We start from the raw sequence: 25,689 nt of genomic DNA, 5'->3' as shown, positions 1-25,689 counted from the left end.
GAGCCTGTGGCTATCTGTATATCTTCTTTGGAAAAATCTCTATTCATGTCCTCTGTCATTTTTTAAATTGGGTTGTTGGTTTCTTTGAAGTGGAATTGTATGATTTCTTTTTTATATTTTGAATATAAAAATAATATATATATTATCCTTGTTGGATATATCCTTGTTGTGTGTGTGTGTGTGTGTGTGTTGTATATATGTGTGTGTGTGTGTGTGTGTGTGTGTGTGTATATATATATATATATTCTTGTTGGATATATCATTTGCAAATATCTTCTCGCATTCAGTAAGGTGGCTTTTCATTTTGTTGATAGTTTCCTTTGCTGTGCAAAAGCTTTGTAAGTTGATGTAGTCTCACTTTTTTTTTTGCTTTTATTTTCCTTGCCTGAGGAGACATATTCCAAAAAATATTACTAAGACTGATATCAAAGAGCCTACCGCTTATGTTTTCTTCTAGATGTTTTATGGTTTCAGGTCTTGTATTTAAGCCTTTAATTCATTTTGAGTTTATTTTTGTATATGGCATGAGAAAGTAGTCCAGTTTGATTCTTTTGCATGTAGCTAGCTGTCCAGTTTTCCCAAACCATTTATTGGAAAGAGGGTCTTTTCCCCATGGTATATTCTTGCCTCCTTTGTCGTAGGTTAATTGACTATATAAACATGGGTTTATTTCTGGACTCTCTATGCTGTTCCATTGATCTAGGGGACTGTTTTTGTGCCATTACCATACTATTTTTATTACTGTAGCTTTGTAGTATAGTTTGAAATCAGGACATGTGATATGTCTACTTCTGTACTTCTTTCTCAAGATTGTTTTGGCTATTTGGGGTCTTGTGTTTCCATACAAATTTTAGAATTTTTTGTTCTACTTTTGTGGAAAATGCCATTTGTATTTTGATAGGGATTTCATTGAATATTACTTATATTACTGTTATTTCTTTCTAGTTCAATTTCATATTGGTGTAAGGTTTTATTCTTTTGAATTTATTAAGGTCTGTTTTATGGCCCAGAATGGGGTCTATCTTAGTGAATGTTCTGGATGAACTTTAGAAGAATGTGTATTCGCTTTTGTTGGATGAAGTAGTCTATAAATGTCAATTAAATCCAGCTGATTGATGATGCTGTTCAGTTCAATTACTTACTGATTTTTTACCCGTTGTATCTGTCAATTACCATAAAGGAGTGTTGAAAAGCACATGTTTCAGTGCTTTTTTGTTGGATGCATATCTTTTAAGGATAGGTATGTATTCTTGGAGAATTAATCCTTCTATTTAATGACCCTCTTTATCCCTGATAATTTCCTTGATCTGAAGTCTGCTTTGTTTGAAATGAATAGAGCTACCTCAGCTTTGTTTTTGATTAATGTTAGAGTGGTATATCATTCTCCATCCCTTTTTTAATCTATATGTCTCTTTATATTTGAAGTTGGTTTCTTGTAGATAATATATAATTAAGTCTTGTTTTATAATACACTCTGACAGTCTATGTATTTTCATTGGTGTATTTATACCATTGACATTTAAAGTGATTATTGATATAGTTGGATTAATACCTACCATACTTGCTACATTTTTCTGGTCATGGTCCTTGTTCTTCGTTTCTTTTTTCATTTTCCACTCTTTTTCTGCCTTCTCTGGGTTTAACTGAGTATTTTTTATGATTCTATTTTTTCTCTTTGTTAACATATAAATTATACTTTTTTAAAACTCTTTTTTAGTGGTTGCCCTTGCATTTGCAACATACATTTACAATTTATCCAAGTCCTCTTTCAAATAATACCATACCACTGTGCTGTAAGTGCCAGTACTTTATAACAGAATGTTTCTAATTCCTCTCTTTAATCCCTTATAACATTTTTGTCATTCATTTCACTATCCATAAGCTATAATCACTGAATACATTGTTGCTATTATTTTAAACTTTTACCTCTTAGAGCAGTTAAGAATAAGAGTAATAGTGTTTTGTTTACCATCATTTATTCCTCCTCTAATACTCTTCATTTCTTTATGTAAATATGAATTATTGACCTATAGGTTTCTCTGTGAAGAACTTCTTCTAACGTCTCTTGCAAGGGAGATCTACTGGTGACAGATTTTCTCAATGTTTGTTTATTTGAGAAAGTATTTATTTCTCATTCACCTTTGAAAGGTAATTTCTTTCTTTCAGGCTGGTCTTTTTTTTCTTTTAACACTTTAAATATTTCATTCCACTCTCTTCTTGTTTACATGGTTCCTTGAGAAAAGGTGGAATAATTCTTATTGTGCTCTTCCTTCAGTAAGGTGTTTTTTTCTTCTGGCTTCTATCAAGATTTTTTCTTTGTCTTTGGTTTTATTCAGTTTGACTGTGGTATGCTTAGGTGTAGATTCTTTTGATATGTATCCTGATTGGTGTTTTCCAAGATTCCTGGATTTGTGGTTTTGTGTTTATTATTAGTTTTCAGAAATTCTCAGTCATCATTGCTTAAGATATTTCCGCTGTTCCTTTTTCTCTTTCTTCCCCTTCTAGTATTCCCATTGCATGTATGTTACACCTTTTGTTATTGTCCCACAGTTTTTGGATATCCTCTTCTGTCTTTTCCTTTCTTTTTTTTTTTCTCTTTGCATTTTATTTTTGGAAGTTTATACTGACATTTCTTTAAGTTCACTGCTTATTTTCTCACCTGTGTCCATCAAAGGATTTCTTCATTTCTGTTATGGTGTTTCTGATTTCTAAAATTTCCTTTTGATTCTTTCTTAAAGCTTCTATCTCTCTGCTTACATTAATCCAACTCCTTTTTTTAATGTTGTCCACTTTACCCATTACAGTCCTTGGTATATTAATCGTAGTTGTTTTAAATTCCTAGTTTGATAATTATAAAGTATCTGCCATATCTGAGTCTTATTCTGATGCTTTCTGTGTTTCTTGAAACTTTTTTTGTCTTTTAGTGTTTTCTTGTAATTTTTGTTGCAAGTCAGACATTATGGGTAAAAGGAACTGAGGTAAATGGGTCTTTAGTGTGAGGTTTTATTTATCTGGCTAGAGTTTAGCCTGTGTTTTTTGGTTGCTGTATCTGTAGGTCTCAGGGGCTAAACTTACCTCTGGTGTCCTTGTTTTTATTTCCTCTACTGTCTTTTGTTTTCCCTAGAGACTTCTTAAATATTGTCTGAGAAGAATAATTCTTTTAGTCATATTCCCTTGTTATTATCCAGGAAGCCTGTTGATATGGTGGTAAGGTGTGAGGGCAGGGGTAGTGTTCTACAATTCTACAATATGTCTCAGTATTTTAGTGAACCTGTGCTTCTGGCCTGTGACTTTCACAAGTATTTCTCAGTTTTGTTTCAGTTTTCCCCCTTAGAAGAGACAGGAAGGGATTTCATTTCTGGAATTGGGAATTTCCCCCTTCCCAGGTCAGTTAAGCTCTGGTAAAGTAGTTTCTCTTAAGGGTAGGCCTTATTAAGAAGAATGAAATGCTCTGTGCATATTTTTAAATGGCTAATTTTCTTATCTCCTTCTCAGAATTACAGTAACATGAGGGAATTTTTCTCAGATCTTCACTGTGAGGACCTGATAGGGCTCCTGGAGGTAAAACTCACAAAAGCTTGGGAGTCCCCTAGGACTGGGCCTTCTTAAAATTTTTAACTCTCAATCTTGTCCACACTGAGCCGCTAGCAATTTGCCAATTACAGATTGGGTTTTCCTAGCCCTGTACTGTTTCCTAAGGAGTTTTCTACCCTTGGGCTTCTGCTCTATAAGTTTTGATTCTCTGTATCTGCCTGTCTGTTTCTTCAGTTTGCCTTATGACCTCAGTTCTCTGATGGAACTAAGAGGAGTTGACTTTCAGTTTGTTCCTTTTTTTTTTCTTATTGTGTGAATGAAAGAGGTGGCTTCCAAGCTCCTTACATCCCTAGTTCAATATAAGGGAATTTTTGAGACCTCAAAGACATGTTTGTTGTAAAGTTTTCATCTTTTGAAAACTGGTCAGAGTAACCATCTTTTAATTAATGCACTTTATTTTTCTTTTAAAGGGATAAAATATAAGATCTTGTGGAATGTTAACTTTTTTCTCATTTTTTTCTTCTCAAATAGATCCTAAATGTCCAGGAGATGTTGATTTTCATAATAGTGACTGGGACATTAAGACAATCACCAGCTCCTTGAAATTCTACCTCAGGTATATCTGATATGATTTGGAACATTCCTTTTCAGAGTTGATGAAATATTTCTGGATGGAGATTGGAGTTAATGTGGTCCCAATTTTGGGAGGTTGGGTAGGATTGCTAAAGAAAATAATAGTGAAAAAAATTTCTGTCAAAGAAGAATGTGCATTAGGAGACTTTTTAAAATTTGGGAATTTAAGCAAGGGAAGCATCAAAATAATAGAATAGTTATTGAAATATGGCTTTTTTGAAGAAAATTGGCTTTAAAAAAGATTATTTAAAAATCATGCCCTTAAAATAACTGAAGTTTTGCCATTGTGCACAGATAGGGTGATGTCACAAATGGGCTCACTAGTAAAATCAGGAGTTGTGACATTTCAAGGTTGTTAACATGTTTTAGTGGATAATAACCATTTTGAAACATTAAATTGCATTTACACAAACATAATTTGTGTATTTGTATGTCTTTTGTTATAATGGAAATAAAAACCAAAAAACTACAACCATAAAAATGTTAGAACTGAATGAAGTGGTGGCAGTCGGGAAAAAAATTAACTTACAAGCAAAATTTGGGGATGCACAATGATGATGAATATATCATTCAGTTTACTGGCATAGATTTATATTGCGTAAAAATATTTGTGACATATACACTTTTTAAAGTCATTCATTTCTTACCATTTTCTGTGTCCCATGTATGCACCATACTTTATGTGGTAGAATGTCTTCTTTTCAATTACTGTACTCTTTAGACGTTAAGATAGGCACTTTAGGTATGGGAAATATCATTAATCCAAAATAGATTGGGTCCCAGATATTGCTATTAAATGACCTTCTGCTGTAGCATCATCTTAGAACTTTAAGTAAACATGAATGCTCTTTCCAGGAGTATTTCTCCTGCATATGCCAAAGAAGAAAAGCACTGGCGTTGGAGGGTTTATTCTGTGCTAGGGTGTGTTCTAGTTGCTTACGTTGACAATATCATTGTTTTTTTCTCACAATAATCTTATAAGATAGGTGTTACCATACTCATCTTACAGATGAAGAAATTAAATCATACCCCTCCCCCATTAAGTAATATTCATGATCATGGCTCATATTATTTGAACCTAAGTATCTCTGACTTATAAGGCCACTGGTATTGGAGCACCTTATTCCCCTATTCCCCACTGCCCAGGGGCTGTGACCTTCTTGGAGTTGCTTGGGTAATTTAAGAAAGACAGAGTAATCTGCTATGCATACTTTCAGGAGACTCGTGATGATGAGAATAGTGCAAGTAAATAACTGTGTCTCTAGCCTACTTAAAAGGAGTTATTTTTTTTCAGAGATTTATATAGAGTAAGTCCCTCCCACATTACATCTTTCCCAGCTTATCCCATAACAAGCAGTGTAGCTTTTTTGAAAGATGAGAAGATCGAGCCTGAAAGTTTGAGTGGCCTGTAACCCCAATAAGAGATATTTGTTCTTAAGTGTCATATCCATGAACATTTAATATGTACTAGCCAGTCAGCACCCTTTAGATTTCTTAAATGTGTCAGTATTTTCATAGTGGACTTCCTCCATCTGTGTTCTAGGCACCTAACTCACCCCTTGTCTCCAGCATTTCTAGAAAATTACTCCAAAAACCATCCCTTCTCTCTTCTGTATCTTTACCCTCTCTCATTCAACAGGCTCTTTCCTCTCAGCATGTAAATATGCTCCAACATTACACATCTCTTTGCATTCATTTATTCTACCATTCACTAAACCATTCAGTAAACATTTCCTGACCTACTCTATGCCTAGCATGGTGTCTGGCAGTAGGCATATAGCTGTGAGTAGATATGACCTTAAAAAGGTTATAGTCCAGTGAAGTGGATAGACAAAAGACAAATAATTATACAAATATAATGTGCTATGATAAGTGCTCTGAAGGAAAAGTGCAAGGTGCTATGCAGTCATATAATAGGAAGGCCTAACTTATTCTGGTTTTTAGTTTGGAATGAGGTTTGAATTATAACTTGGAGTCAACTGGGGGTGGGGGGAGGCAGTTCCAGACAGAAATAACTTCATATGCAAAGACCTTGAAGCAAGAGGAAGACCCTTTTAAGAAACTACATGTACCAGTTTATGTGGAGTATTGAGTGTAGACAGGGAGGGAGAGATATGTAGGGGCCAGATCATGCAAGGCCTTTTAGGACATTTTAAGAATCGGGGTATGAATTTATATTAAAAGGAATGAGAATATATTGAAAGATTTTTAAGCAGGAGGTTATATGACGAGATTTGCATTTTGAGAAAAACATAGAGAGATGAGATTAGAGAGAGGCAAAATAAGTAGAGGTGGAAACCAATTAGCAAGCTATTGCTGTGGTCCCGGAAAGAGATGATGCTTCTGTGTGGACTAGGGAGTAGCGGTGAGGATCGATAGAAATAAGCATATTCTAGAGATTTAGCGAGTAAACTTGGATATGAAGATGGAGGAGAGGGAGATAAAAGAATGGCTTCCACATTTCCGGCCCATACAACCAAATGATGGTCATACATTTACTGATTTGGGAAACATAAGAAAATGACTAAATTTGAGGGATATGACAAGTTAGGTTTGGATATGTCAAATTTGGGTGTCTTTGAAGAAATCAGGACAAGAATTTTAAGTAGGCAATTTGATATATAGGAAATATATAGGAATGAAACTCAAGAATTCTGGGCTTGAGCTAAAAAATTGAGAATCATCAACAGTGTAGATGATAATTGGAGGCAGGAGCTTAGATGAGATTGCCTAGTGAGATATTTCACCCCTTCCCAATCTAGCTTCAGTGTATGAAGTAATATACACTCCCTGTCTCTGCTTCTTAATGTCCCAGTTTACTCCTTAACCCACTGCAGTCTGACTCCCGCCCCCTCTGCTCTACTGAAGCTGCTCTTGCCAAGGTCACCAGTGATTCCCTCAATTCTAAACACAATGGACAATTGTCAGCCTTTACCTTATTTGACCTCTTTGTAGCATTTGAAGCTGTTAACAAGCCCTCCTTGAAACTTTTTCTTCTTTTGGATTCTGCTAATCCATTGCTTTTGGATTTTCTCTCACCTCTTTGACCATTTTTAGAAGTCCCTTTTATGGACTTTCTACCTGGTATTTCCTAAGGCTTTCCTCTCTTTTTACTACACTGAGGGGATGGAAAATTCAAATATCCACAAAAGCCAGGACATGAAAATGACTGAAGTAGACTGCTTTCATGTGAAACTTGTTGCATATAAAACCTTTACTTGCATAGCAATCCCTTTGTTTATATATAAACAGCAATATTCTTTACTTCCACAAATAACCATATGGACCCAATATAGACAGATCTTTCAGTTTTTCAATAGAGGCAGACAATATTGATTTTTATGTGAAATACACAATTTTTTCATATTCTGATGACTCATTCAATTCCATTTCTTTTTTACACACTACTCTGGACAGGGAAGAAATGTTGAAAGGTCTCATGTAGCTGTTGGCTGCCAGTTTGTCATCTTTCCTTGAGCAGTGGTATCTGTTCTCATGGTTCTAATCACCCTCCTAGGTTCACGATTTCCACATCTACTTCTCAGATTTAGAAAGGCACTCCATCCATCTTCCTAATAAACATCTGCCTTTGGCTATCCCAGAAACCCTTCTGACATAGCATCTCCACTTCCCTCTCAATCAATTTCTAATCTATTCAGTCACCCAAACCAGATTACTCTCTCCGTCACCAACATATGCAATTGTTGATGGAGCTCTGTCTTTAATGTCTTTCAAATGACTCTCCTCACATTTTCTTTCTATCCCTAATGGCACTATTTTCGTTTAGGCCTTTATTATTTCTCACCTAGATTACTACAATAATAGCAGTGGCAAGCAGTATAACGTAGTGATTAAGAACATGGACTTGAGACAGACTGCTAAATTCTGCCACTTACTAATTGTGTGGTCTAGGATGAATTATTTAACTTTTCTGAAGCTCAGTTTCCTTATCTATAAAATGTAGATAATAACAATATCTACCTTACAGGGTTGTCATGAGAATTAAGTGAGTAAATATATATAAACCACTTAGTGGATAGTTTGTTATTATTATTATTATTAGTGTATTACTTCCTTCCTCTGAGCCATGCATCACCTACATTTTGTATATGGAACTCTCCTCAACTAGACTATTAGCTCCTTGGAGGTTTAGACTTTGTCTAACTCATCTGGATCCCCAATACCTGGCACAATGCCAGTCACAAGTAGGGGCTCAGCCAACATTTTTTTTTTTTTGGCTGCAGCACACAGAAAGCGGGATCTTAGTTCCCCAACCAGGGGTCGAACCCGTTCCCCTTGCAGTGGAAGTACGGAGTGTTAACCACTGGACCACCAGGGAAGTCCCTCAGCCAATATTTTTTGACTAAATAAAGAAACCTATTTGAGGCTCAATTTCCTTCTCCATTAAATGGGGATTTGAATTACTGCTTCACCTCACAGGATCTTTGGAAGGATCAAATGGGAGGACAGATATAAAAGCACTTTGGAAACTGAGGAAGTATCCAACTGTAAGGACTTCATAGTAGCATTCATAGTGGGTCCACTTTGGAATTTTGCAGGACTGATTTGTGCCTCTTTTCACTTTGGGGAACTAATTGGAGACCCTGCACAAGGTCTCAGCTCATACTTTTATAGGTCTTCTGTCGAATTACTAGCAACTAGGATTCCTCTGACAAAGTTTCAGATGAAGAGAGAAATGTATGTAGTCGTTAATCTGTGGAGCTCAGAAACTTCAGGCTTGCTGCTCACAGAACTGCGCATCTAAGGCCTTGCTACTCCCTCCCCAAAGGAACTTACAGTCTTCATTAATTTCAGGAATCTTTCTGAACCTGTCATGACCTATAGACTTCACAAAGAGCTGGTCTCTGCTGCCAGTAAGTATTTATGTTACTTAGTTAATTGTGTTGTCCTCGCTTCTAAGTAATGTTTACAGCAACAAGCCTAGAAGACTGCTTGAGGGAAAGTGAGGGAAAAAACAAACATATACACAGATTTTGTCCACTGTCAAATGAGAGTATTCTTACTTGCTAACTCAAGTGTTGTATTATTTTTCATAAATCAATGTTAGTTGAGTGAATTGGAGAAAACTGGCTAACGAGGGATATGACAGGTCTGAGGACTTTATTGATTGATTTGCCTCTTACATCAGAACAAGATGGCTCACATTGCCAGGGGACAGCAAAATGTTTCCATTACAGTTACTATTTCAGCATTTTTTCAGCACTTTGCCTTTTCAAATGCTTTTCAATTGTGTTGTGAATTATTACTCCTAATCTTTTAGTGCTAGCATCATATTTTTTTAGATGATAAGACCGATGGTGAGGGTGGAGGGGTACATAGGAAATAAGGCATATAGAATCACTCAAAAAGTTGGCAGCTGAAGAAGCATTAAAAGTTTTGGCTGAGGCCACTGTATGAGTATCCCTCCCTACCTTGATGTGACTCTTCTGCATTATGCCTTGTATGGTATTTAGGAAAAAGATTCAGGGGATTTGTCTTCATAATGAATCTTTGTTGAGGCAAGAGAGCTTTGATCTTTACTCTGAGGTCTCTCAGTGATTTTCATAGGAACCTAGAGGCAGAAGCATACCTCCTAGTTCCACAAGGAAAGTGGGTGGGCAAGGGATTCCAGCTGGAAGTTTGCATGTGGAACTTTAGGAGCAACCTGCTGTATCCAGAATTCTGACTTGCTCTGAGACAGTCTCGTCTTCTCTACTCATATTTCTTTTCTCTTCTCTCTTCTATTTCTTCATCTTTCTAGGCCTATTTCTTTGTTTTCAATCTATGTTTTTATCTTTTAGTCAGTCTCTCTCCCTCCCTCTCTTTCTTTCAGTGTCTTTGTTTCTTGGTCTCTCTTTGTCATTGTGTCCCTGTGTCTATATATATCTCTCTCTTTTCATCTCTTTGACTCTATGTGTCTCTGATTGTCTATGTCTGTGTGTGCACATGTGCGCCTGTGTGTGTGTGCCTGTGTGTATATGTATGAGAGTTTGCTTGATCCAATTGCCCAGAAGGCAAAACTATCTCTCTGTTCTCTCTCAGAGTCTGACAACCTGGATTATCGGCTGGGAGCTATTCATTCCTTGGTATATAAGCTACCAGAAAAGAACCGAGAGATGCTGGAACTTCTTATAAAACACTTGGTCAAGTAAGTAACTTCTAGGTTTTCAGGAAGAGTTCCTATTAGAGGGCTGGCCCACATGGTAGCACTGCAGATAAACTGTCTGTCAGCTCATTAAGTCCCAGCCCCCAGCTGCTTCATCCTGGGCAGTCTGAGTGCTCTGTGAGAAAGGCAGTTTTCCCTTTACCCTTATATATATCCTCTCAGGGTCATCATGCATCTTAGTTGAGGGGTTGTCTCAGTTGAATGGTAACACCAGGTAGAATGGTGGCTGAATACAGGCTTTGCTGTCAGATAAACGTGGGTTCAAATCCCAGCTGTGTAATATTAGGAAAACCTCTCTTAACCTGTTTGGTCATCTATAAAATGAGAGTAGTATTCCCTACCACATAAGACTGTTGTGTGGATTTGAATGAACACAGGTGAAGTACGTGGCACATAGGAAGTTCTCAAGACATGTGAACTATGATTATGGTCACCTTCTTTGCCTGGGTGTGGCATGTAGGAACAGATAGCAGCATTTCAGAGAGTAGGTCTGGTGATGGGCTCTAAGATGGGTGGGTGTAAGGGGCATGTGTGCCCGACTGTAGTGCTTCCTGGCATGAAGGTTCAATGTTGTGAATAAAGATGAATTTACTTGACTCATAAAAGGCTAGCTGCTCTAAGGAAACAGTATGGTGCAGCAGAAAATACTCTGTCCAGGAGTCAGCAAACCTGGGTTCTAGTGTCAGTTCTGCTACTAGCTTTCTTGAGGACCATGGGCAGGTCACTCTTAAGACCACTCCTGGTGTATTAAAAAGTAAATAAGTGAGACAACAAGCTTAGAAAAATTGTGATGCATTTTAAGTGTTTGTGTTTAACAAAATAAAGCTATCAGCACACTCATTAATGCATTGATGAGATATTTTAACCTCATTTGGAGAATATCTCAAAAGACCTAAAATTGAGGCCCTTAGTGAAGGTTAAATGGCCCTCTTTGCCTCCTGCTGTAATAAATCCTGATCACTCTGCACCTCTGGACCTCAGGTTCCCCTGTGATATGATAATATCTCTCCAAGATCTGACCAACTCTGACAGTCTAAGTTTTTTGTTTTTTGGGTTTTTTTAATACGTCTATAGCCAATATTGCAGACAAATAGGCAGAATTAGCAAGACAATGGCTTTTATACTTATTGCCAATGCTTGTAATTTGGGCTAATAGCAAACATTAAAAAGCATTTTCTTTCCAAAAAATTGTTTATGATAATCTCCGTAAAGTACAAAAATCAGCACATGTTGTTAATTTGAAGTTGCCCGGGGAAAAGGGACTTTGGGTTCAAATTTCAGCTTTATTGCTAATTTGCTATGAACCTAAAGAAAGTCCATCCTACTCTCTGGGCCTCAGTTTGGTCATCTATAATATGAGGGGACTGGAATAGCTAATCTCAAAGGGTTCTTCCAGCTCTGACTTTCTAAGAGTCTTAATATGTGACATGAGCTAAGGATTCAGTTGAAGATTCTCCTACTAGCAGTTAGTGAGAGACACCTACCTCCCTCCACCCAAAGGCTGGCCATCTATCTTACTTGAAGAATCTTGCTCCTCAAAATCCTTAGAACAAAAGGAGCAATAGACACAAACACACAAAACACAGAACTAGAAAGACAAATAACCTTAAATATGTGAAAAACTGTGCAAGTTCACTTGTAATAAGAAAAATGAAAATTAAACCTACATTGAGATACCATTTATTGGCAAACCCTAAAGCTTGACCACATTCTGTTTATGAGACTTTGGGGCACAGGGAGTCCAACACATTGCTGGTGTTAATGCAATACAAATACAGACCTACAGGAGGGGAATTTGGCAATATCTAAAAAAATCTGCATCTTCAGTTATCCTTTGACCCAGCAACTCCACTTTTAGGCATCTACTCTGAAGACATACCTCCACAAATACAGAACAACATATGCACAAGTTTGTGTCAGTGCAGTGTAATTTTTAGTAACAAAATATTGGAAACAACATAAATGTCCAACAATAAGTGACAAGTTATGTAAATCATGGTATATTCAAGCAATGTGGTATTATATGGTCATTAAAAAGAACGAGGAAAATATGAATTTTGTTTTTGAAGTGATTTCCAGATGCATTACAAATTTCCACCAAAAACTTGTACACAAATATTCATAGCAGCATTATTCATAATTGTCCAAAGGTGGAAACAGCCCATATGACCACCAAATGCTGAATGGAAAAAACAAAATGTGGTATAAACATACAATGGAAAATTATTCAGCCATAAAAGGAATCAAGTACATGGATGAACCTTGAAAACATTATGCTAAGTGAAAGAAGCCAGACACAAAAGGCTACATATTACATTACTCCATTTTTATGAAATGTCCAGAAAAGACAAATCTATAGAGGCAGAATGTAGGTTAATAGTTGCCTAGGACTGAGACATGGGAAGTAACAGCTAATGGTTACAGGGTTTCTTTCTGGAGTGGTGAAAGTGTTCTGGAATTAGATAGTGATGATTGTTGGACAGCTCTGTGAATATATTAAAAACCATTGAATTGTACCTTTTAGAAGGGTAAATTTTATGGTATATGAAATATATCTCAATAAAGCTGTTATAAAAACAAACTAATGAAAATGGTTACTAAGGGGGTGTTGACCTGAAATAGACTATCAGATATTTCTTCAGCAAAGATGGGTTTATTTGGGATGAGCAGAGATTTGTAATTTGGAATCTGCAACCATGCCAAACAATGGGCAAGTCCCCACATGATGAGGGAAGGACAACACTTTTATAGAGGGGAAAAGGAAGTTGGGAGGGCTATAGTAAACAAAGAGTCCATGGCTTTTCATTGGCCTGAGTCCTTGGCAGGAAAGAAAAATCTGTTTTCTTCCTGTTGGGCTCTGCTATCATGGCAGGGTATGAGAGCTCCCCCTTCTGGTCTCCTGACCTTTATTTAATTGAGGCTTCTCTTTTGTTTTCTTTTTTACAGGGGATAGGTGGTGACTAGGGTGGAAGGGACAAGGATGAGAGCTAGATTCCTCTGAGTCCACCTCATTCTATGGTTTTGACTTTTGAGCCATATTAATATTTTAGGTATCCAAAAAGTAAAAATAAATCAAAAGGAAAACATTACAAACCCTAAAATGGAATGCAAAAAAGCAAATGAATCTAAATGTTTATCAAATTCATAGCATAGTCATACAGAGAAAACAGTTATTTCATCTAACTTGTCAACACAGTCTCTGATTCATGCTAATGAAATATATTCTAAAAACAGGAAAAACTGCAAAAAAAAGTTGTAAGCATCACCCAGTAGGTTTATTAGTACTAGTAATATTATAATTATAACTTGAAATTATTTTATGTATATGTATCTCATAAGGATAAAGTAAAAAATAGTAAATATATTAATATTGTCAGAAGCCAAGGTTTATGGTGTAAGAAAAAGAGATATGGATACAAAATTCAAGATGTAAAGAAAAAAAAATTCTATAATGGTAAAGTTGAATTGAGAATGCCACTATGAACTCATGATTTAAAAACAAAACAAAAAATAAAAAAAATAAAAAATAAAAACAAAACAACAAAATCTTCTGTTCACTTAACCAGTCTTGAAATGATTCTACCCAAAAAAGCAATAAACACATGTAATGCCCAGATCTTTTGTCTCTAAATAACATTCCCTTCTCAAAAGTGCCAAGTCTTCTTAGAGAACTGGCTGATTCCAGGTCTGGGGCAAGGAAAATACAAGGTGAGCCTTGGATCAAGTATACCTTTGTAAGCAAAGAAGAGCTCATGCACTAATAGGGTCATGTCACAAAGATTCAGAATCTGCTTGAAAAGGCTGACACTGATTACATCTGGAGCAACCGAAACATCAAAAACAATGAGTGCTGTATTTGGTAATAACATTTTGAATAAATAAAAATCCATGGGAGGTAGTTAGAGTAAGGAAAGCCCTTTATTACTGAAGAATACCAGCTAATAAATGTGAGAGGAATGATATAATTAGAAAAACTAGTTTTCAAAAAGCTACAGTAATCAAAACAGTGTGTTATTGGCACAAAAACAGACACATGGATCAGTGGAACAGAATAGAGAGCCCAGAAATAAACCCACGCACCTATGGTCAGTTAATCTATGACAAAGGAGGCAAGAATATACAATGGAGAAAAGACAATCTCTTCAATAAACGGTGCTGGGAAAACTGGACAGCAACATGTAAAATAATGAAATTAGAACATTCTCTAACACCATACACAAAAATAAACTCAAAATGGATCAAAGACCTAAATGTAAGAGCAGATACTGTAAAATTCCTAGAGTGAAACATAGGCAAGACACTCTTTGACATAAATTGTAGCAATATTTTTTTGATCTGTTTCCTAAGGCAAAGTAAACAAAAGCAAAAAAAAAAAAAGAACAACAACAACAACAAAAACTGGGACCTGATTAAACATAAAACCTTTCACACAGCGAAGGAAACCATTGACAAAAAGACATTCTACCAAATTGGAGAAAATATTTGTAGAAGATATGACCAATAAGGGGTTAATATCTAAAATATATGATCAGCTCATGCAACTCAATATTGAAAAAACAACCCGATTAAAAAATGGGAAGACTTGAATAGATATTTTTCCAACAAAGGCATACAGATCACCAGACACATGAAAAGATGCTCAACATTGCTAATAATCAGAGAAAGCAAACAAAACCGCATTGAGATATCACCTCACACCTGTCAGAATAACTGTCATGGGGGGGGGGTGGGATGAATTGGGAGATTGGGATTGACATATATACACTACTATGTATAAAATAGATAACTAATGAGAACCTACTATATAGCACAGGGAACTCTACTCACTGCTCTGTGGTGACCAAATGGGAAGGAAATCCAAAAAAGAGGGGATCTATGTATACGTATAGCTGATTCAGTTTGATGCACAGCAGAAACTAACACAACACTGTAAAGCAACTATACTACAATGAAAATTAATAAAAAACACATGGACAGCACCGGATTATTTTGATGTTGTAAATGGTAAGGACAAAGTGTCATGCAGTGTTGATTAAGTGAAAGGTACTCATTGCAAAAGCAAGGGTGTAAGGGTGAGTAAGAGGAAAATAATGTTTAATTGATAGCTCAGAAAAGTATTAATTTTATAATCTCATGTTTTGAATCAATCAAATGTGACACATTATAACCTGCTACCACTTTTCATACAGAGAAGGTAGCATTTGGCAGAGTTTAAAAATCAGAATTCAGCTTTTATAGAAAAATAAATAAGACTTTGGATATGAGTATAAGCTTGACATAACTAAATGTTTTTGAGAAAAATTAATAAAAAGGAATTTTAAATGGATGCTCCAGTTCCTACATCATTTGTAAGTTTTTTTCCTAAGTTCAACAGTATATCATAAGAATAAGTGGAAACATCCTGGAGCTAAGGGATAATTTTGACGATGCTCTGCAAGTAAACACTACTGATCTGCTACCAAATGAGGCCAACTCCAAGGAAACCTTTGCATTCAAACCAGGAAATATCTCAGAAGAAAATGCAACCCACATATTCATTGCCATTCATTGCCATTCAAAGTGTGGATAAAAGCAATTTGACATCCAAATTGTAATGTTGAAGTATCCAACATTACACAATTTGACATCCAAATTGTAATGTTGAAGTATCCAACATTACACAAGTAGCTTTGTTTATTTCTCAAGCAGATCACAGTCCTGGTGAAAGTCATCCAAATCCCAGAGTTAACATTTCTACCTTGGTATTGTCAGTGGTTGGATCTGTTGCAATTGTTAGTGTTATTTTAAGTGCCACTATTTATATTTTAAAGAAGAAAAGAAATGCAATTAGATCGAGGACTGGATTTTAATAAAATAAACAAAATTGAAGGATACTGTGAATTTTTAAATTCTGTGTGGATCATTAGCTCATGAAAATAATTTTAAGAAGTTTGAATGGATATGTAGATTAAATATAAACACCCAGAGATATTTGAAATACTGTAAATCAATATTAAAAGTATAATTTTATTTACTCATTGTTTCATTTATCATCCATAGTGATAAATAAAACTCTTTTCTTCTTTCTAAACAAACAAACAAACAAAAGAATGACTGTCATCAAAAAGGAACCCTAGTATGCTGCTTGTGAGAATGTAAATTGGTGCAGCCACTATGGAAAATATTTGGAGGTTCCTCAAAAAACTAAAACTAGAATTACCATATAATCCAGCAATTCCACCCCTGGGTATATATACAAAGAAAACAAAACACTAATTCAAAAATATACATGCACCCAAGTGTTCATAGCAGCATTATTTACAAAAGCCAAGATGTGGAAGCCTAAGTGTCCATCAACAGATGAACTGAACTGATAAAGCAGCTGGTATATATACATACAATGGAATATTACTCAGCCATAAAAGGAATGAAATTTTGCCATTTGCAACAACATGGATAGACTTGGAGGGTATTATGCTAAGGAAATAAGTCAGGCAGAGAAAGACAAATACTGTATGTTGTCACTTATATGTGGAATCTAAAAAATAAAACAAACTAATGTACATAACAAAACAGAAACAGACTCACAGATGTAGAGAACAAACTAGTGGTTACCAGTGGGGAGAGGGAAGTGGAGAGGGGTAAGAAAGATAGTGGTAGGGGACTAAGGTACAAAGTACTATGTATAAAATAAATAAGCTACAAGGATATATTGTACAACACAGGGAATATAGCCAATATTTTATAAATTTGAATGGAGTATAATCTATAAAGATATTGAATCACTATGTTGTACACCTAAAACTAATATTGTAAATCAACTACACTTAAGAAAGAAAACAAAAAGAAAAACTACGAGTTTGCAACCTCAGCGCCCTGTTTCAGGCATGGATCAAAACCACTGAGTAAAAGATTTTTCAGGAACAAGATATTCATATAGTTTCAAAGTATTACCCACAGATTACTTACTAATTACAAATGGAAACTGTATCTTTACAATGAAGTTATCTGGCAAATACCACCTTAATTAATTGATCAAATTTAGCATCACTAATAATGATACAAACTGACCGTATCTACCTCCTGATGGGATACAGTAAGAAGTATACAACATAAACAAATATTTTTGCCAAGAATGTTTAACCCCAATCAAATTTAGCCTTTTATGTTTACAGGAAATACAGGGTATAGAAAAATGCAGAATGTTTGACATTCTTTGAGACAACTGGCTTGGAATTTTTATAAAAGTCAATGTCCTGGGGATAAAAGGTAGTGGTACTGTTTTGTGTTAAGAGGCTAAAGAAATATAAACAAATGCAGTGTATGAACTTTGGATCTAGATTTGAAACACCCATCTATAAAATAATTTTTTCATGACATTTGAGAAAATTTGAATATGGACCAGATATCGGGTGATATGGAATTATTATAAATTTTCCTTGATATAAAAATATTATTGTGGTTTTGTAGGACAGCATGCTTATTATTTGGAGATGAATACTAAAGTATTTAGGGTTGAAGCAATTTACTTTTAAAGGGCTCAGAAAAAATATATACAGAGAAAAAGCAAATGTAGGAAAATGTTAGTTCCTGAATTTAGGTATAGACAGTATTAATGTTCATAGTACCATTCTTTCGATTTTTTTGTATCTTTATAACCAAGAGTTATAGGGAAAATGCAAATAAAAATAGGCTTAGTTCCAACAGGGAAATTTACACAGGAGAAGAATATCTATGTGCTCTCAAAATTCACATAATTTTCCTGCCTGCCAACCACTGCTTTCATAAGCTATATGATAATTATAACTTATGCCTTCATAGTGTGTTCCCACTGCTGGCCCATTTTCTAGGCTAATAACAGGCAAACACAAACTGACATCAGCCAATTTGAGATTCCCAATTATTCCATTCTTTTTGCTTTTTACCTATTGCTTCCATTAATCTGAAGTAGGAGAATGGTACAGGTTACCTCCCCCACAATCTCACAACCAGTGGCATATACAATGCAAGCAAGCCTCAGGCCTAATTCTGCCACTCATGCAGGTATTTATCTCGAAGCAGATTCAAAACAGTTGTACAACCTGTTCTGTAAACTCAGTGAAGTCTCAGCTCTCTTTCCTTTCAGTTGCTCTGACTGCATCACGCATTAAAGTTTAAATTGAAACAGATGATATAATATTACAGCAATGCAGTTGTAGTCAGGCAATAAAATCCCATGATCTAATGCCCAAATGCGAGACCCCTTTGCAATCCTAGGCTTGGGCTACCATTCTAAAGGGTGTGAGCTCTTAGGCTTATTAGAATCTTCTTATTTTTGTAATAATAGCACTTCTGTTATTTCTGAAGCAATACCATTGCATTGTAGAGATTGAAAAATATAGAAGAGCAAAAAAAGTCAATAAACAAAAATAAAAGCTTTCTATTCTCAGCATCTAAAAATCACTACTATTAATATATTTGTGCTTTTTCTTCTGGATCTTTCTGTGAGTGTGTGTGTGTTTATGTATACACACACACCCCACACAAACACATTTACATTTTTTACCAAACTGAGGTTATGCTGTTCAGTAACACCAAACTTTTTTCAGTTCAACAGTTTCCACCTTTTTTCAGTTCAACAAGTTCTACCTCTCCAGACCATATTAACATTTCCTTAGTTGACCCCAAAATTAGTTGTTCTGTAGAGTCTTTTTTTTTTAAACGTCTTTATTGGAGTATAATTGCTTTACAATGGTGTGTTAGTTTCTGCTTTATAACAAAGTGAATCAGTTATACATATACATATGTTCCCATATCTCTTCCCTCTTGCGTCTCCCTCCCTCCCACCCTCCCTATCCCACCCCTCTAGGTGGTCACAAACCACCGAGCTGATCTCCCTGTGCTATGCGGCTGCTTCCCACTAGCTATCTATTTTACGTTTGTTAGTGTATATATGTCCACGCCACTCTCACTAGTTTTGTCTACTTTTTCATTGTATTTTTCAGCTTGTTCCCCTATTTTCTTTATTTCTTATAAAGCAGAGGTTGTATTTTAAGGCTAGATGGGTTCAAGTTAACTATTTTGGGGGTAGAACACATCATAGGTGATTTTGTGTACCTTATGCTGCATCACATCTGAAGATGCGTAATATTAGTTGACCCACCTTACTGATGTTAAGATTGATCATTGCTCTATTCTAACCTGTCAATGAAAGCTTGAGAATGTCTATACAATATTTCTAGCCAATCCACAATCCATTTATCTTGACACATCTAAGCAATGAGAAGTCATTTTGCCCCCAACCATGCTAATTAACAGAGCCATTGGTTTTGATTGGAGATGAGGTTAGCTGAAGCTTATAGTAGCCCCTCTGGCTTCTGATTAGAGCCTTTTAAATACTAATTAATCAGCCCTAGAGTATGTAAGTATGCATTTAAAATTAGAATACTACAACCATAACTGACCTGTCCTAGAGTGTGCATGAAAACTAACAAACACATATATCAAATTTCATCCTTTCTAAGGGGCACTTGTCTTTTTCAAATTGTAACCTGAATTCTGGATGCATCTTAGAATCAATTGTTTCTTAAAATCACTGTTGTCAGGTAGCAGTTTTTATGTAATTATCATAACCTCTACATGCATGAACATGATGATAGCTGCTCATGTTGTAGTCATTTTAGTTAAATTATATACATTGTTGAGTTTATTTTCTATTTAAAATGTCTTCAAAAATATTACATAATGATTTGACAGTGAAAGTTTCTTCTTTCTTAGTGGTACATAATAAAATAATGGTGTGATTGCAATTGATGACATTGATGAAATTTAGGACATTGCACTGGCTATGTTGAAGTATTTAAATTATGGATAATATAACACCAATGGATGAAACCAAAGCTGTCTGCCCTTAAGGGCATCATCTTCAGGGATTGGGATGTTACCAAAAGCTCAGCTTCTCTGTACACAAGTGCCGAATCAAACCTTGGAGAGAAAGTTTTGGGTGAATAGAAAAGAATAGCTTTATTACTTTGCTAGGCAAAGGGGGACACAGCCAGCTCCTGCCTGAAAAACTATGTGTCCCAACCCCAGAGGATCTGATGAAGTGTTTTATAACAGTGGTTCAAGGGTGGGGTCTCTGACAAGATTAGGGTATGTGTAGGGCCTGCACTCCTCTAATCTGGTCTCAGGTAATCTTCTTGATGAGCTTCTCTGGTTCCTTTAGTCTTTCCTCAGGTGGTTTCCTGGCTGCTTCTCCCTTGATTAGCAGCTGTTCAAATCCGCCCTTTGGAACACAGGGAAAGTCATGCAGGCTGGAGTCTTGCCCCTACAAGAAACGGGGAGTCCTGGGAGCCCCACAGGGCCATGCTCAGTCTCACTCCCCCCTTTTTCTTTGATCCTCCTCAATCTTGAGGAGAACAGATATTAGATGAGAAAGGGAACAATCATTTTGGATAGAGATGTTAATCATAAACTCAGCAGAGGAACTCGGTTTTAGGGGAGCTCGGTTTTAATCCCCACTTTGGTTTTATCTTTACCCAAATCTTTCAGGGAACTGGGTGACAACCATTCTGACTACTTCCTGCTGAGATGGGGTGTCTAAATTTTGGGGAGTAGATACCAAATTTACAATATTTGAGCTCCAAGTCCTGGATCCGAGTCTTATGTGATTAATATCTCAATCCCTTCGTCTGCCATTTTGGTGCAACAGGCCCAGTTAGAGGTAAGAGGAATGACAGCTGGAACTTTAGTAGACAGAAAAGATCTCATTTCCTTAGGAATTCAGGGGAATAAGTCTGAAGCCCAGTGTGGAACTGGTACTTCAGAGAGACTTGTTGTAGCCAGTTGTTTCCAAACCATTTCCTGTATGGGGAAAACCCATCAAGGCAATCCTGAAGACCCAGAAATAGGAAGCTGACCACATATCTGGCAGTTAGAATTATCAAAAGGATCAGCATATGGATCTATAGCTTTGTACATAAGAGGTATGAGAAAGGATAAGAAAACAGAACTTTCATTCTGCTTGTCGGAACAAATACTTAAAGTTTCTGAGTAGTAAGAAGAATGTCATAGGATCCCTTCCATTTTTCTTCAAGCTGCTGCTCAGATCCTTGCTCTTTTTTTTTAAAATTTATTTATTATTTTTGGCTGTGTTGGGTCTTCGTTGCTGCACGCAGGCTTTCTCTAGTTGTGGTGAGCAGGGGCTACTCTTTGTTGTGGAGCACAGGCTCTAGAGCACGTGGGCTTCAGTAGATGCGGCACGTGGGCTCAATAGTTGTGGCTCGTGGGCTCTAAAGTTCAGGCTCACTAGTTGTGGTGCACCAGCTTAGTTGCTCCGCGGTATATGGGATCTTCCCGGAGAAGGGCTCGAACCCATGTCCCCTGCATTGGCAGGCAGATTCTTAACCACTGTGCCACCAGGGACGCCCCCTTGCTCTTTTTTCACACTTTCAGCAGCACTGGGTCTCCTGCTTTAAAGGGACGCAAGGGAGCTTCCAGGTGAGGGGGAGACCTGTAGAACACAAGCTCATGCAGTGGTTAACAATTGACCAATCTGTTGTACATACTGTTTAATTTTTGCCTCCTGTGTTAGAAGTGATTCTCTTTCTTTACTCTTAGGAGGTAAGAGTGGTCTCCTGTATACCTAGCCCACTTCTAGGGGCCACCAGTATACAAAGGAGAGCAATCAGCAAGACCTTGTTCCATTTTAGATGAGTTTCCTGGCATCGCTTGGCAAGCATTTTCTTCAGAGTGTGGTTCATCTTCTTAGCCTTTCTGTAGATTGGGGTCTCCATGCTGAGTGAAGTTTCCATTTTATACCTAAACCTTTATTTGCTGTTTGCATTATTTCTGTGATGCAAGCAGATCCATTGTTGCTCTGAATAGTAGAGGGAAGGCCGTACCTAGGAATAATGTCCTTAAGAAAGGTTTTTGTCACTTCAGATGCTTTTTTCCATTCTGGCTGGAAAGGCCTCTACTCAACCTTGATCCAGGTATAATCCTCTTAAATCTTTAGCCAAAATTTTGTTGAGGAGGGTGGGGGACTTTTTAAATCCTTGTGGCATCCTGAGTCTGAAGGAATAGTATAAGGAACTCTCATGGGCCTATAAGGAACTCTCATGTGCCTATCACCCAGCTTCAACAATTTTCAACATGTAGCAAATCTTGTTTCATCTATATCCCTATTCATTTCCCCTCCTCCTATATTATTGTGAAGCAAATCTAAGACATTATTTTATCCATAAATATTTCAGTATGTATATTGAAAAATGAAAATTCTTTGTACATATAAACACAATATAATTATCACATCTGAAAACAAACTGTTAATAATTACTTAATATCATTAAATATTCTGTGTTCAATTTTCCAGTAGTCTCAGATATATCATATATATATATATATATATTTTTTAATAAGGATCCAAATAACGTCCACACATAGGAATCTTTTCAGATGTTTTTTAAGTCTCTTTTAATCTCTAGCAGAGGTCAGCAAATGTTTTCCAGAAAGGATTAGATAATACATATTGAAGGCTTTGTGAGCTATATGGACTCTGTTGCAGCTACTTAGTTCTACCTTTATAATACAAAAACAGCCATTGATGATATGTGAATGAATAAGCATAACAATACTCCAATAAAACTTTATCTACAAAAACAGGTTGGATTTGGCCCAAGGGCCATAGTTTGGTGATCCCTTATCTATAGCAGTAGTTCTCAATCTTTTGTGTGTATCAGAATCACTTGGAGGGCTAATAAAGAACACAGAGGCCAAAGTTTGATAGGATAGGGCCTCTGTGTTTTTACCATGTTCCCAATCTGTAAGTTTCTTCTTCATCTCTTTCTTTTTTCTTATAATTTATTTGTTAAAGAAAACAGGTCATTTGTCCTTTAAAGTTTCCCATATTTTGAATCAAGAGGCTTGCTCTGATTCAAGTTCTTTTTTTGATTTGTTTTTTTGGGATTTGAGGTGGTTTATTTTGGTTATTTGGGGTTTTTTGGGGGGGTCTTTACAGTGGGGAGGGCAAACATACTTAATAAATGGTTCTATGTTCTTCCAACAGTAGACACATAATGTGTGACTGTTTCTTTTTTCCATTATTTTCAAGGGAAGGACTTCCTTAGAGTCACTGAATGGCAGAGCTGAAAGGCTCTTTAGATTACCCAATAACCACCTCATTTTATAGGTGAGCGAACAGATACCTAGGGATGGAAAAAGATAGGCCCGGAGTCATACAACGCATTAGTGATGGAACCAGTTTAATGAACTTATTCAGTTTTTATTTTTATTTTTTCATATTTGTTGAGGTATAATTGACAAATAAAAATTGTATATATTTATGGTATATTACTTATATACCATAATGATGTTTGGTATATGTATATATTGTGAAAGAATTGCCACAATATAGCTAATTACTATATCTATCACCTCACATAGTTACCATTTTCTCCCTTCCTTCCTTCCTTCCTTCCTCCCCTCCCTCCCTCCCTCCCTCCTTTCTTCCTTTCTTCCTTTCTTCCTTTCTTTCTTTCTTTCCTTCTTTCTTTCTTTCTTTCTTTCTTTTCCTTCCTTCCTTCCTTCCTTCCTTCCTTCCTTCCTTCTTTCTTTCTTTCTTTCTTTCTTTCTTTCTTTCTATGAAGAACACTTAAGATCTACCCTCTTAGCAAATTTCAAGCACAAAATACAGTATCGTTAACTATATTCATATTGCTATATATTAGATCTCTAAAACTTACTCATCTTATGTAACTGAAAATTTGTACCTCTTGACCAACATCTCCCCCAATTTCCCCTCCCCCAGCCCCTGGCAACTACTATTCTACTCTCTGTGTCTGGCTTATTTCACTTAACATAATGTCCTCCAAGTTCATCCATGTTGTTGCAAAAGGCAGGATATCCTTCTTTTTTAAGGCTTATTGATATTCCATTGTGTGTATATGTTTATCTGTTTTTCCATCTAAGGACACTTAGGCTATTGTGACTAATGCTGCAATGAATATGGGAGTACAGATATTCTCTTTGAGATACTGATTTCATTTCCTTTGAATATATACCTAGAACTGGGGTTTCTGGATCATAAGGTAGTTCTGTTTTTATAGGCATTTTAATTTATGACCTCTGATCTAAACCATCTAATCAAAATTATTTTTTCCTAAACTGAGGCTTTTTATAACCTCTCTCTAATACCTGTTTCTTTGGTTTAAATTTTGATGTTCAAGAAGTTGTATCCATTGAGGACATAGGGAGGGGGAAGGGTAAGCTGGGATGAAGTGAGAGAGTGGCATGGACTTATATATACTACCAAATATAAAATAGATAGCTAGTGGGAAGCAGCCGCATAGCACAGGGAGATCAACTTGGTGCTTTGTGACCATCTAGAAGGGTGGGATAGGGAGGGTGGGAGGGAGACGCAAGAGGGAGGGGATATGGGGATATATGTATATGTATAACTGATTCACTTTGTTATAAAGCAGAAACTAACACCATTGTAAAGCAATTATATTCCAATAAAGATGTTAAAAAAAAAAGAAGTATCTATTTTCTTTAGTCTAAGTGGACTAGAGAATTTAAGATTTCTTTGCTTCCAAATCATATTACAAACTCCCACCTAATTAACTACTCATGATGCCCTTATTTTTGGTTTCATTCATCTTATTAACCTACAATTATGCCTCTTAATGATTTTCAAAATGTATAATAAAAGGAGAGATGTCAAATGGAAAGAAACCTCCCCAAAGAATAGATTACCTTTCAAATCTCATAAGAAGACTAAGAATGAAAAGAGTGTTCTAAATGGAATACCTCGAACCTCCATCAGAGAAATAGAAGGTGGCTTTAGCTTAAAGGGGCCCCCATAGGGGCTGATTTCTTGACAGGAACTAGACAAGCAGGCAGTGGGATGCAATGGGATGACTGTAAGACTTGGATCCCAACAGATATGGGTTTGAATCCCTGTATTGCCATGTATTCACAAACTGTTTGACCTTAACTAAGTTCTTTACCCTCTGTGAAACTAGGCTTCAGCAATAAAATACTCTGCCTTTTGGAGTTATGCAGATTAAGTGAGCTCTGGCATATTCAACCAAAGTCACTTTCTTTCAAAGCTCAAAAAAGGAGATAAGCATTTACACATGCTGGAGGCTGTTGTCTCACAAGTGTCCTTGCCTTGTTACTAGTGGTTTAGCCATTCTGGATCTTGGTGGCAGCATGGAGTTGCTTTTCCATTTTAACATCTGAACTATTCTGTCACTAAAGAATAAGGGTTAATTGCAGAAGTATTTAAACTGTTAAAAGGGATCCATCACCAGTCCAGCAATACCAAAGGCCTGTGAATAGTTGCTGTTCATTATCATCTGAATGGCACCCAGCCTTTGTCATGGGCTTAACAGATT

The 25,689-nt window shown here is 36.3% G+C and overlaps 1 protein-coding gene across 4 annotated transcripts in view; it reads left to right on the top strand.

Annotated features, from left to right (window-relative positions):
* Nucleotides 1-25,689, top strand: part of OPHN1 (oligophrenin 1) — a 599,884-nt gene that overhangs the window by 472,733 nt on the left and 101,462 nt on the right. For all 4 annotated transcript variants that reach the window (XM_059910821.1, XM_059910818.1, XM_059910820.1 and 1 more), the window contains 3 exons: nt 4,066-4,150; nt 8,983-9,041; nt 10,210-10,315. In XM_059910821.1, coding sequence (XP_059766804.1) covers nt 4,066-4,150; nt 8,983-9,041; nt 10,210-10,315 — 250 coding nt within the window. The remainder of the gene's footprint in view (nt 1-4,065; nt 4,151-8,982; nt 9,042-10,209; nt 10,316-25,689) is intronic.

Source organism: Balaenoptera ricei, chromosome X, assembly GCF_028023285.1.
Source record: "Balaenoptera ricei isolate mBalRic1 chromosome X, mBalRic1.hap2, whole genome shotgun sequence".
NCBI lineage: Eukaryota > Metazoa > Chordata > Mammalia > Artiodactyla > Balaenopteridae > Balaenoptera > Balaenoptera ricei.
The sequence above is the reverse complement of the archived record's forward strand: the minus strand, read 5'-3'. Positions and strand labels throughout refer to the sequence as shown.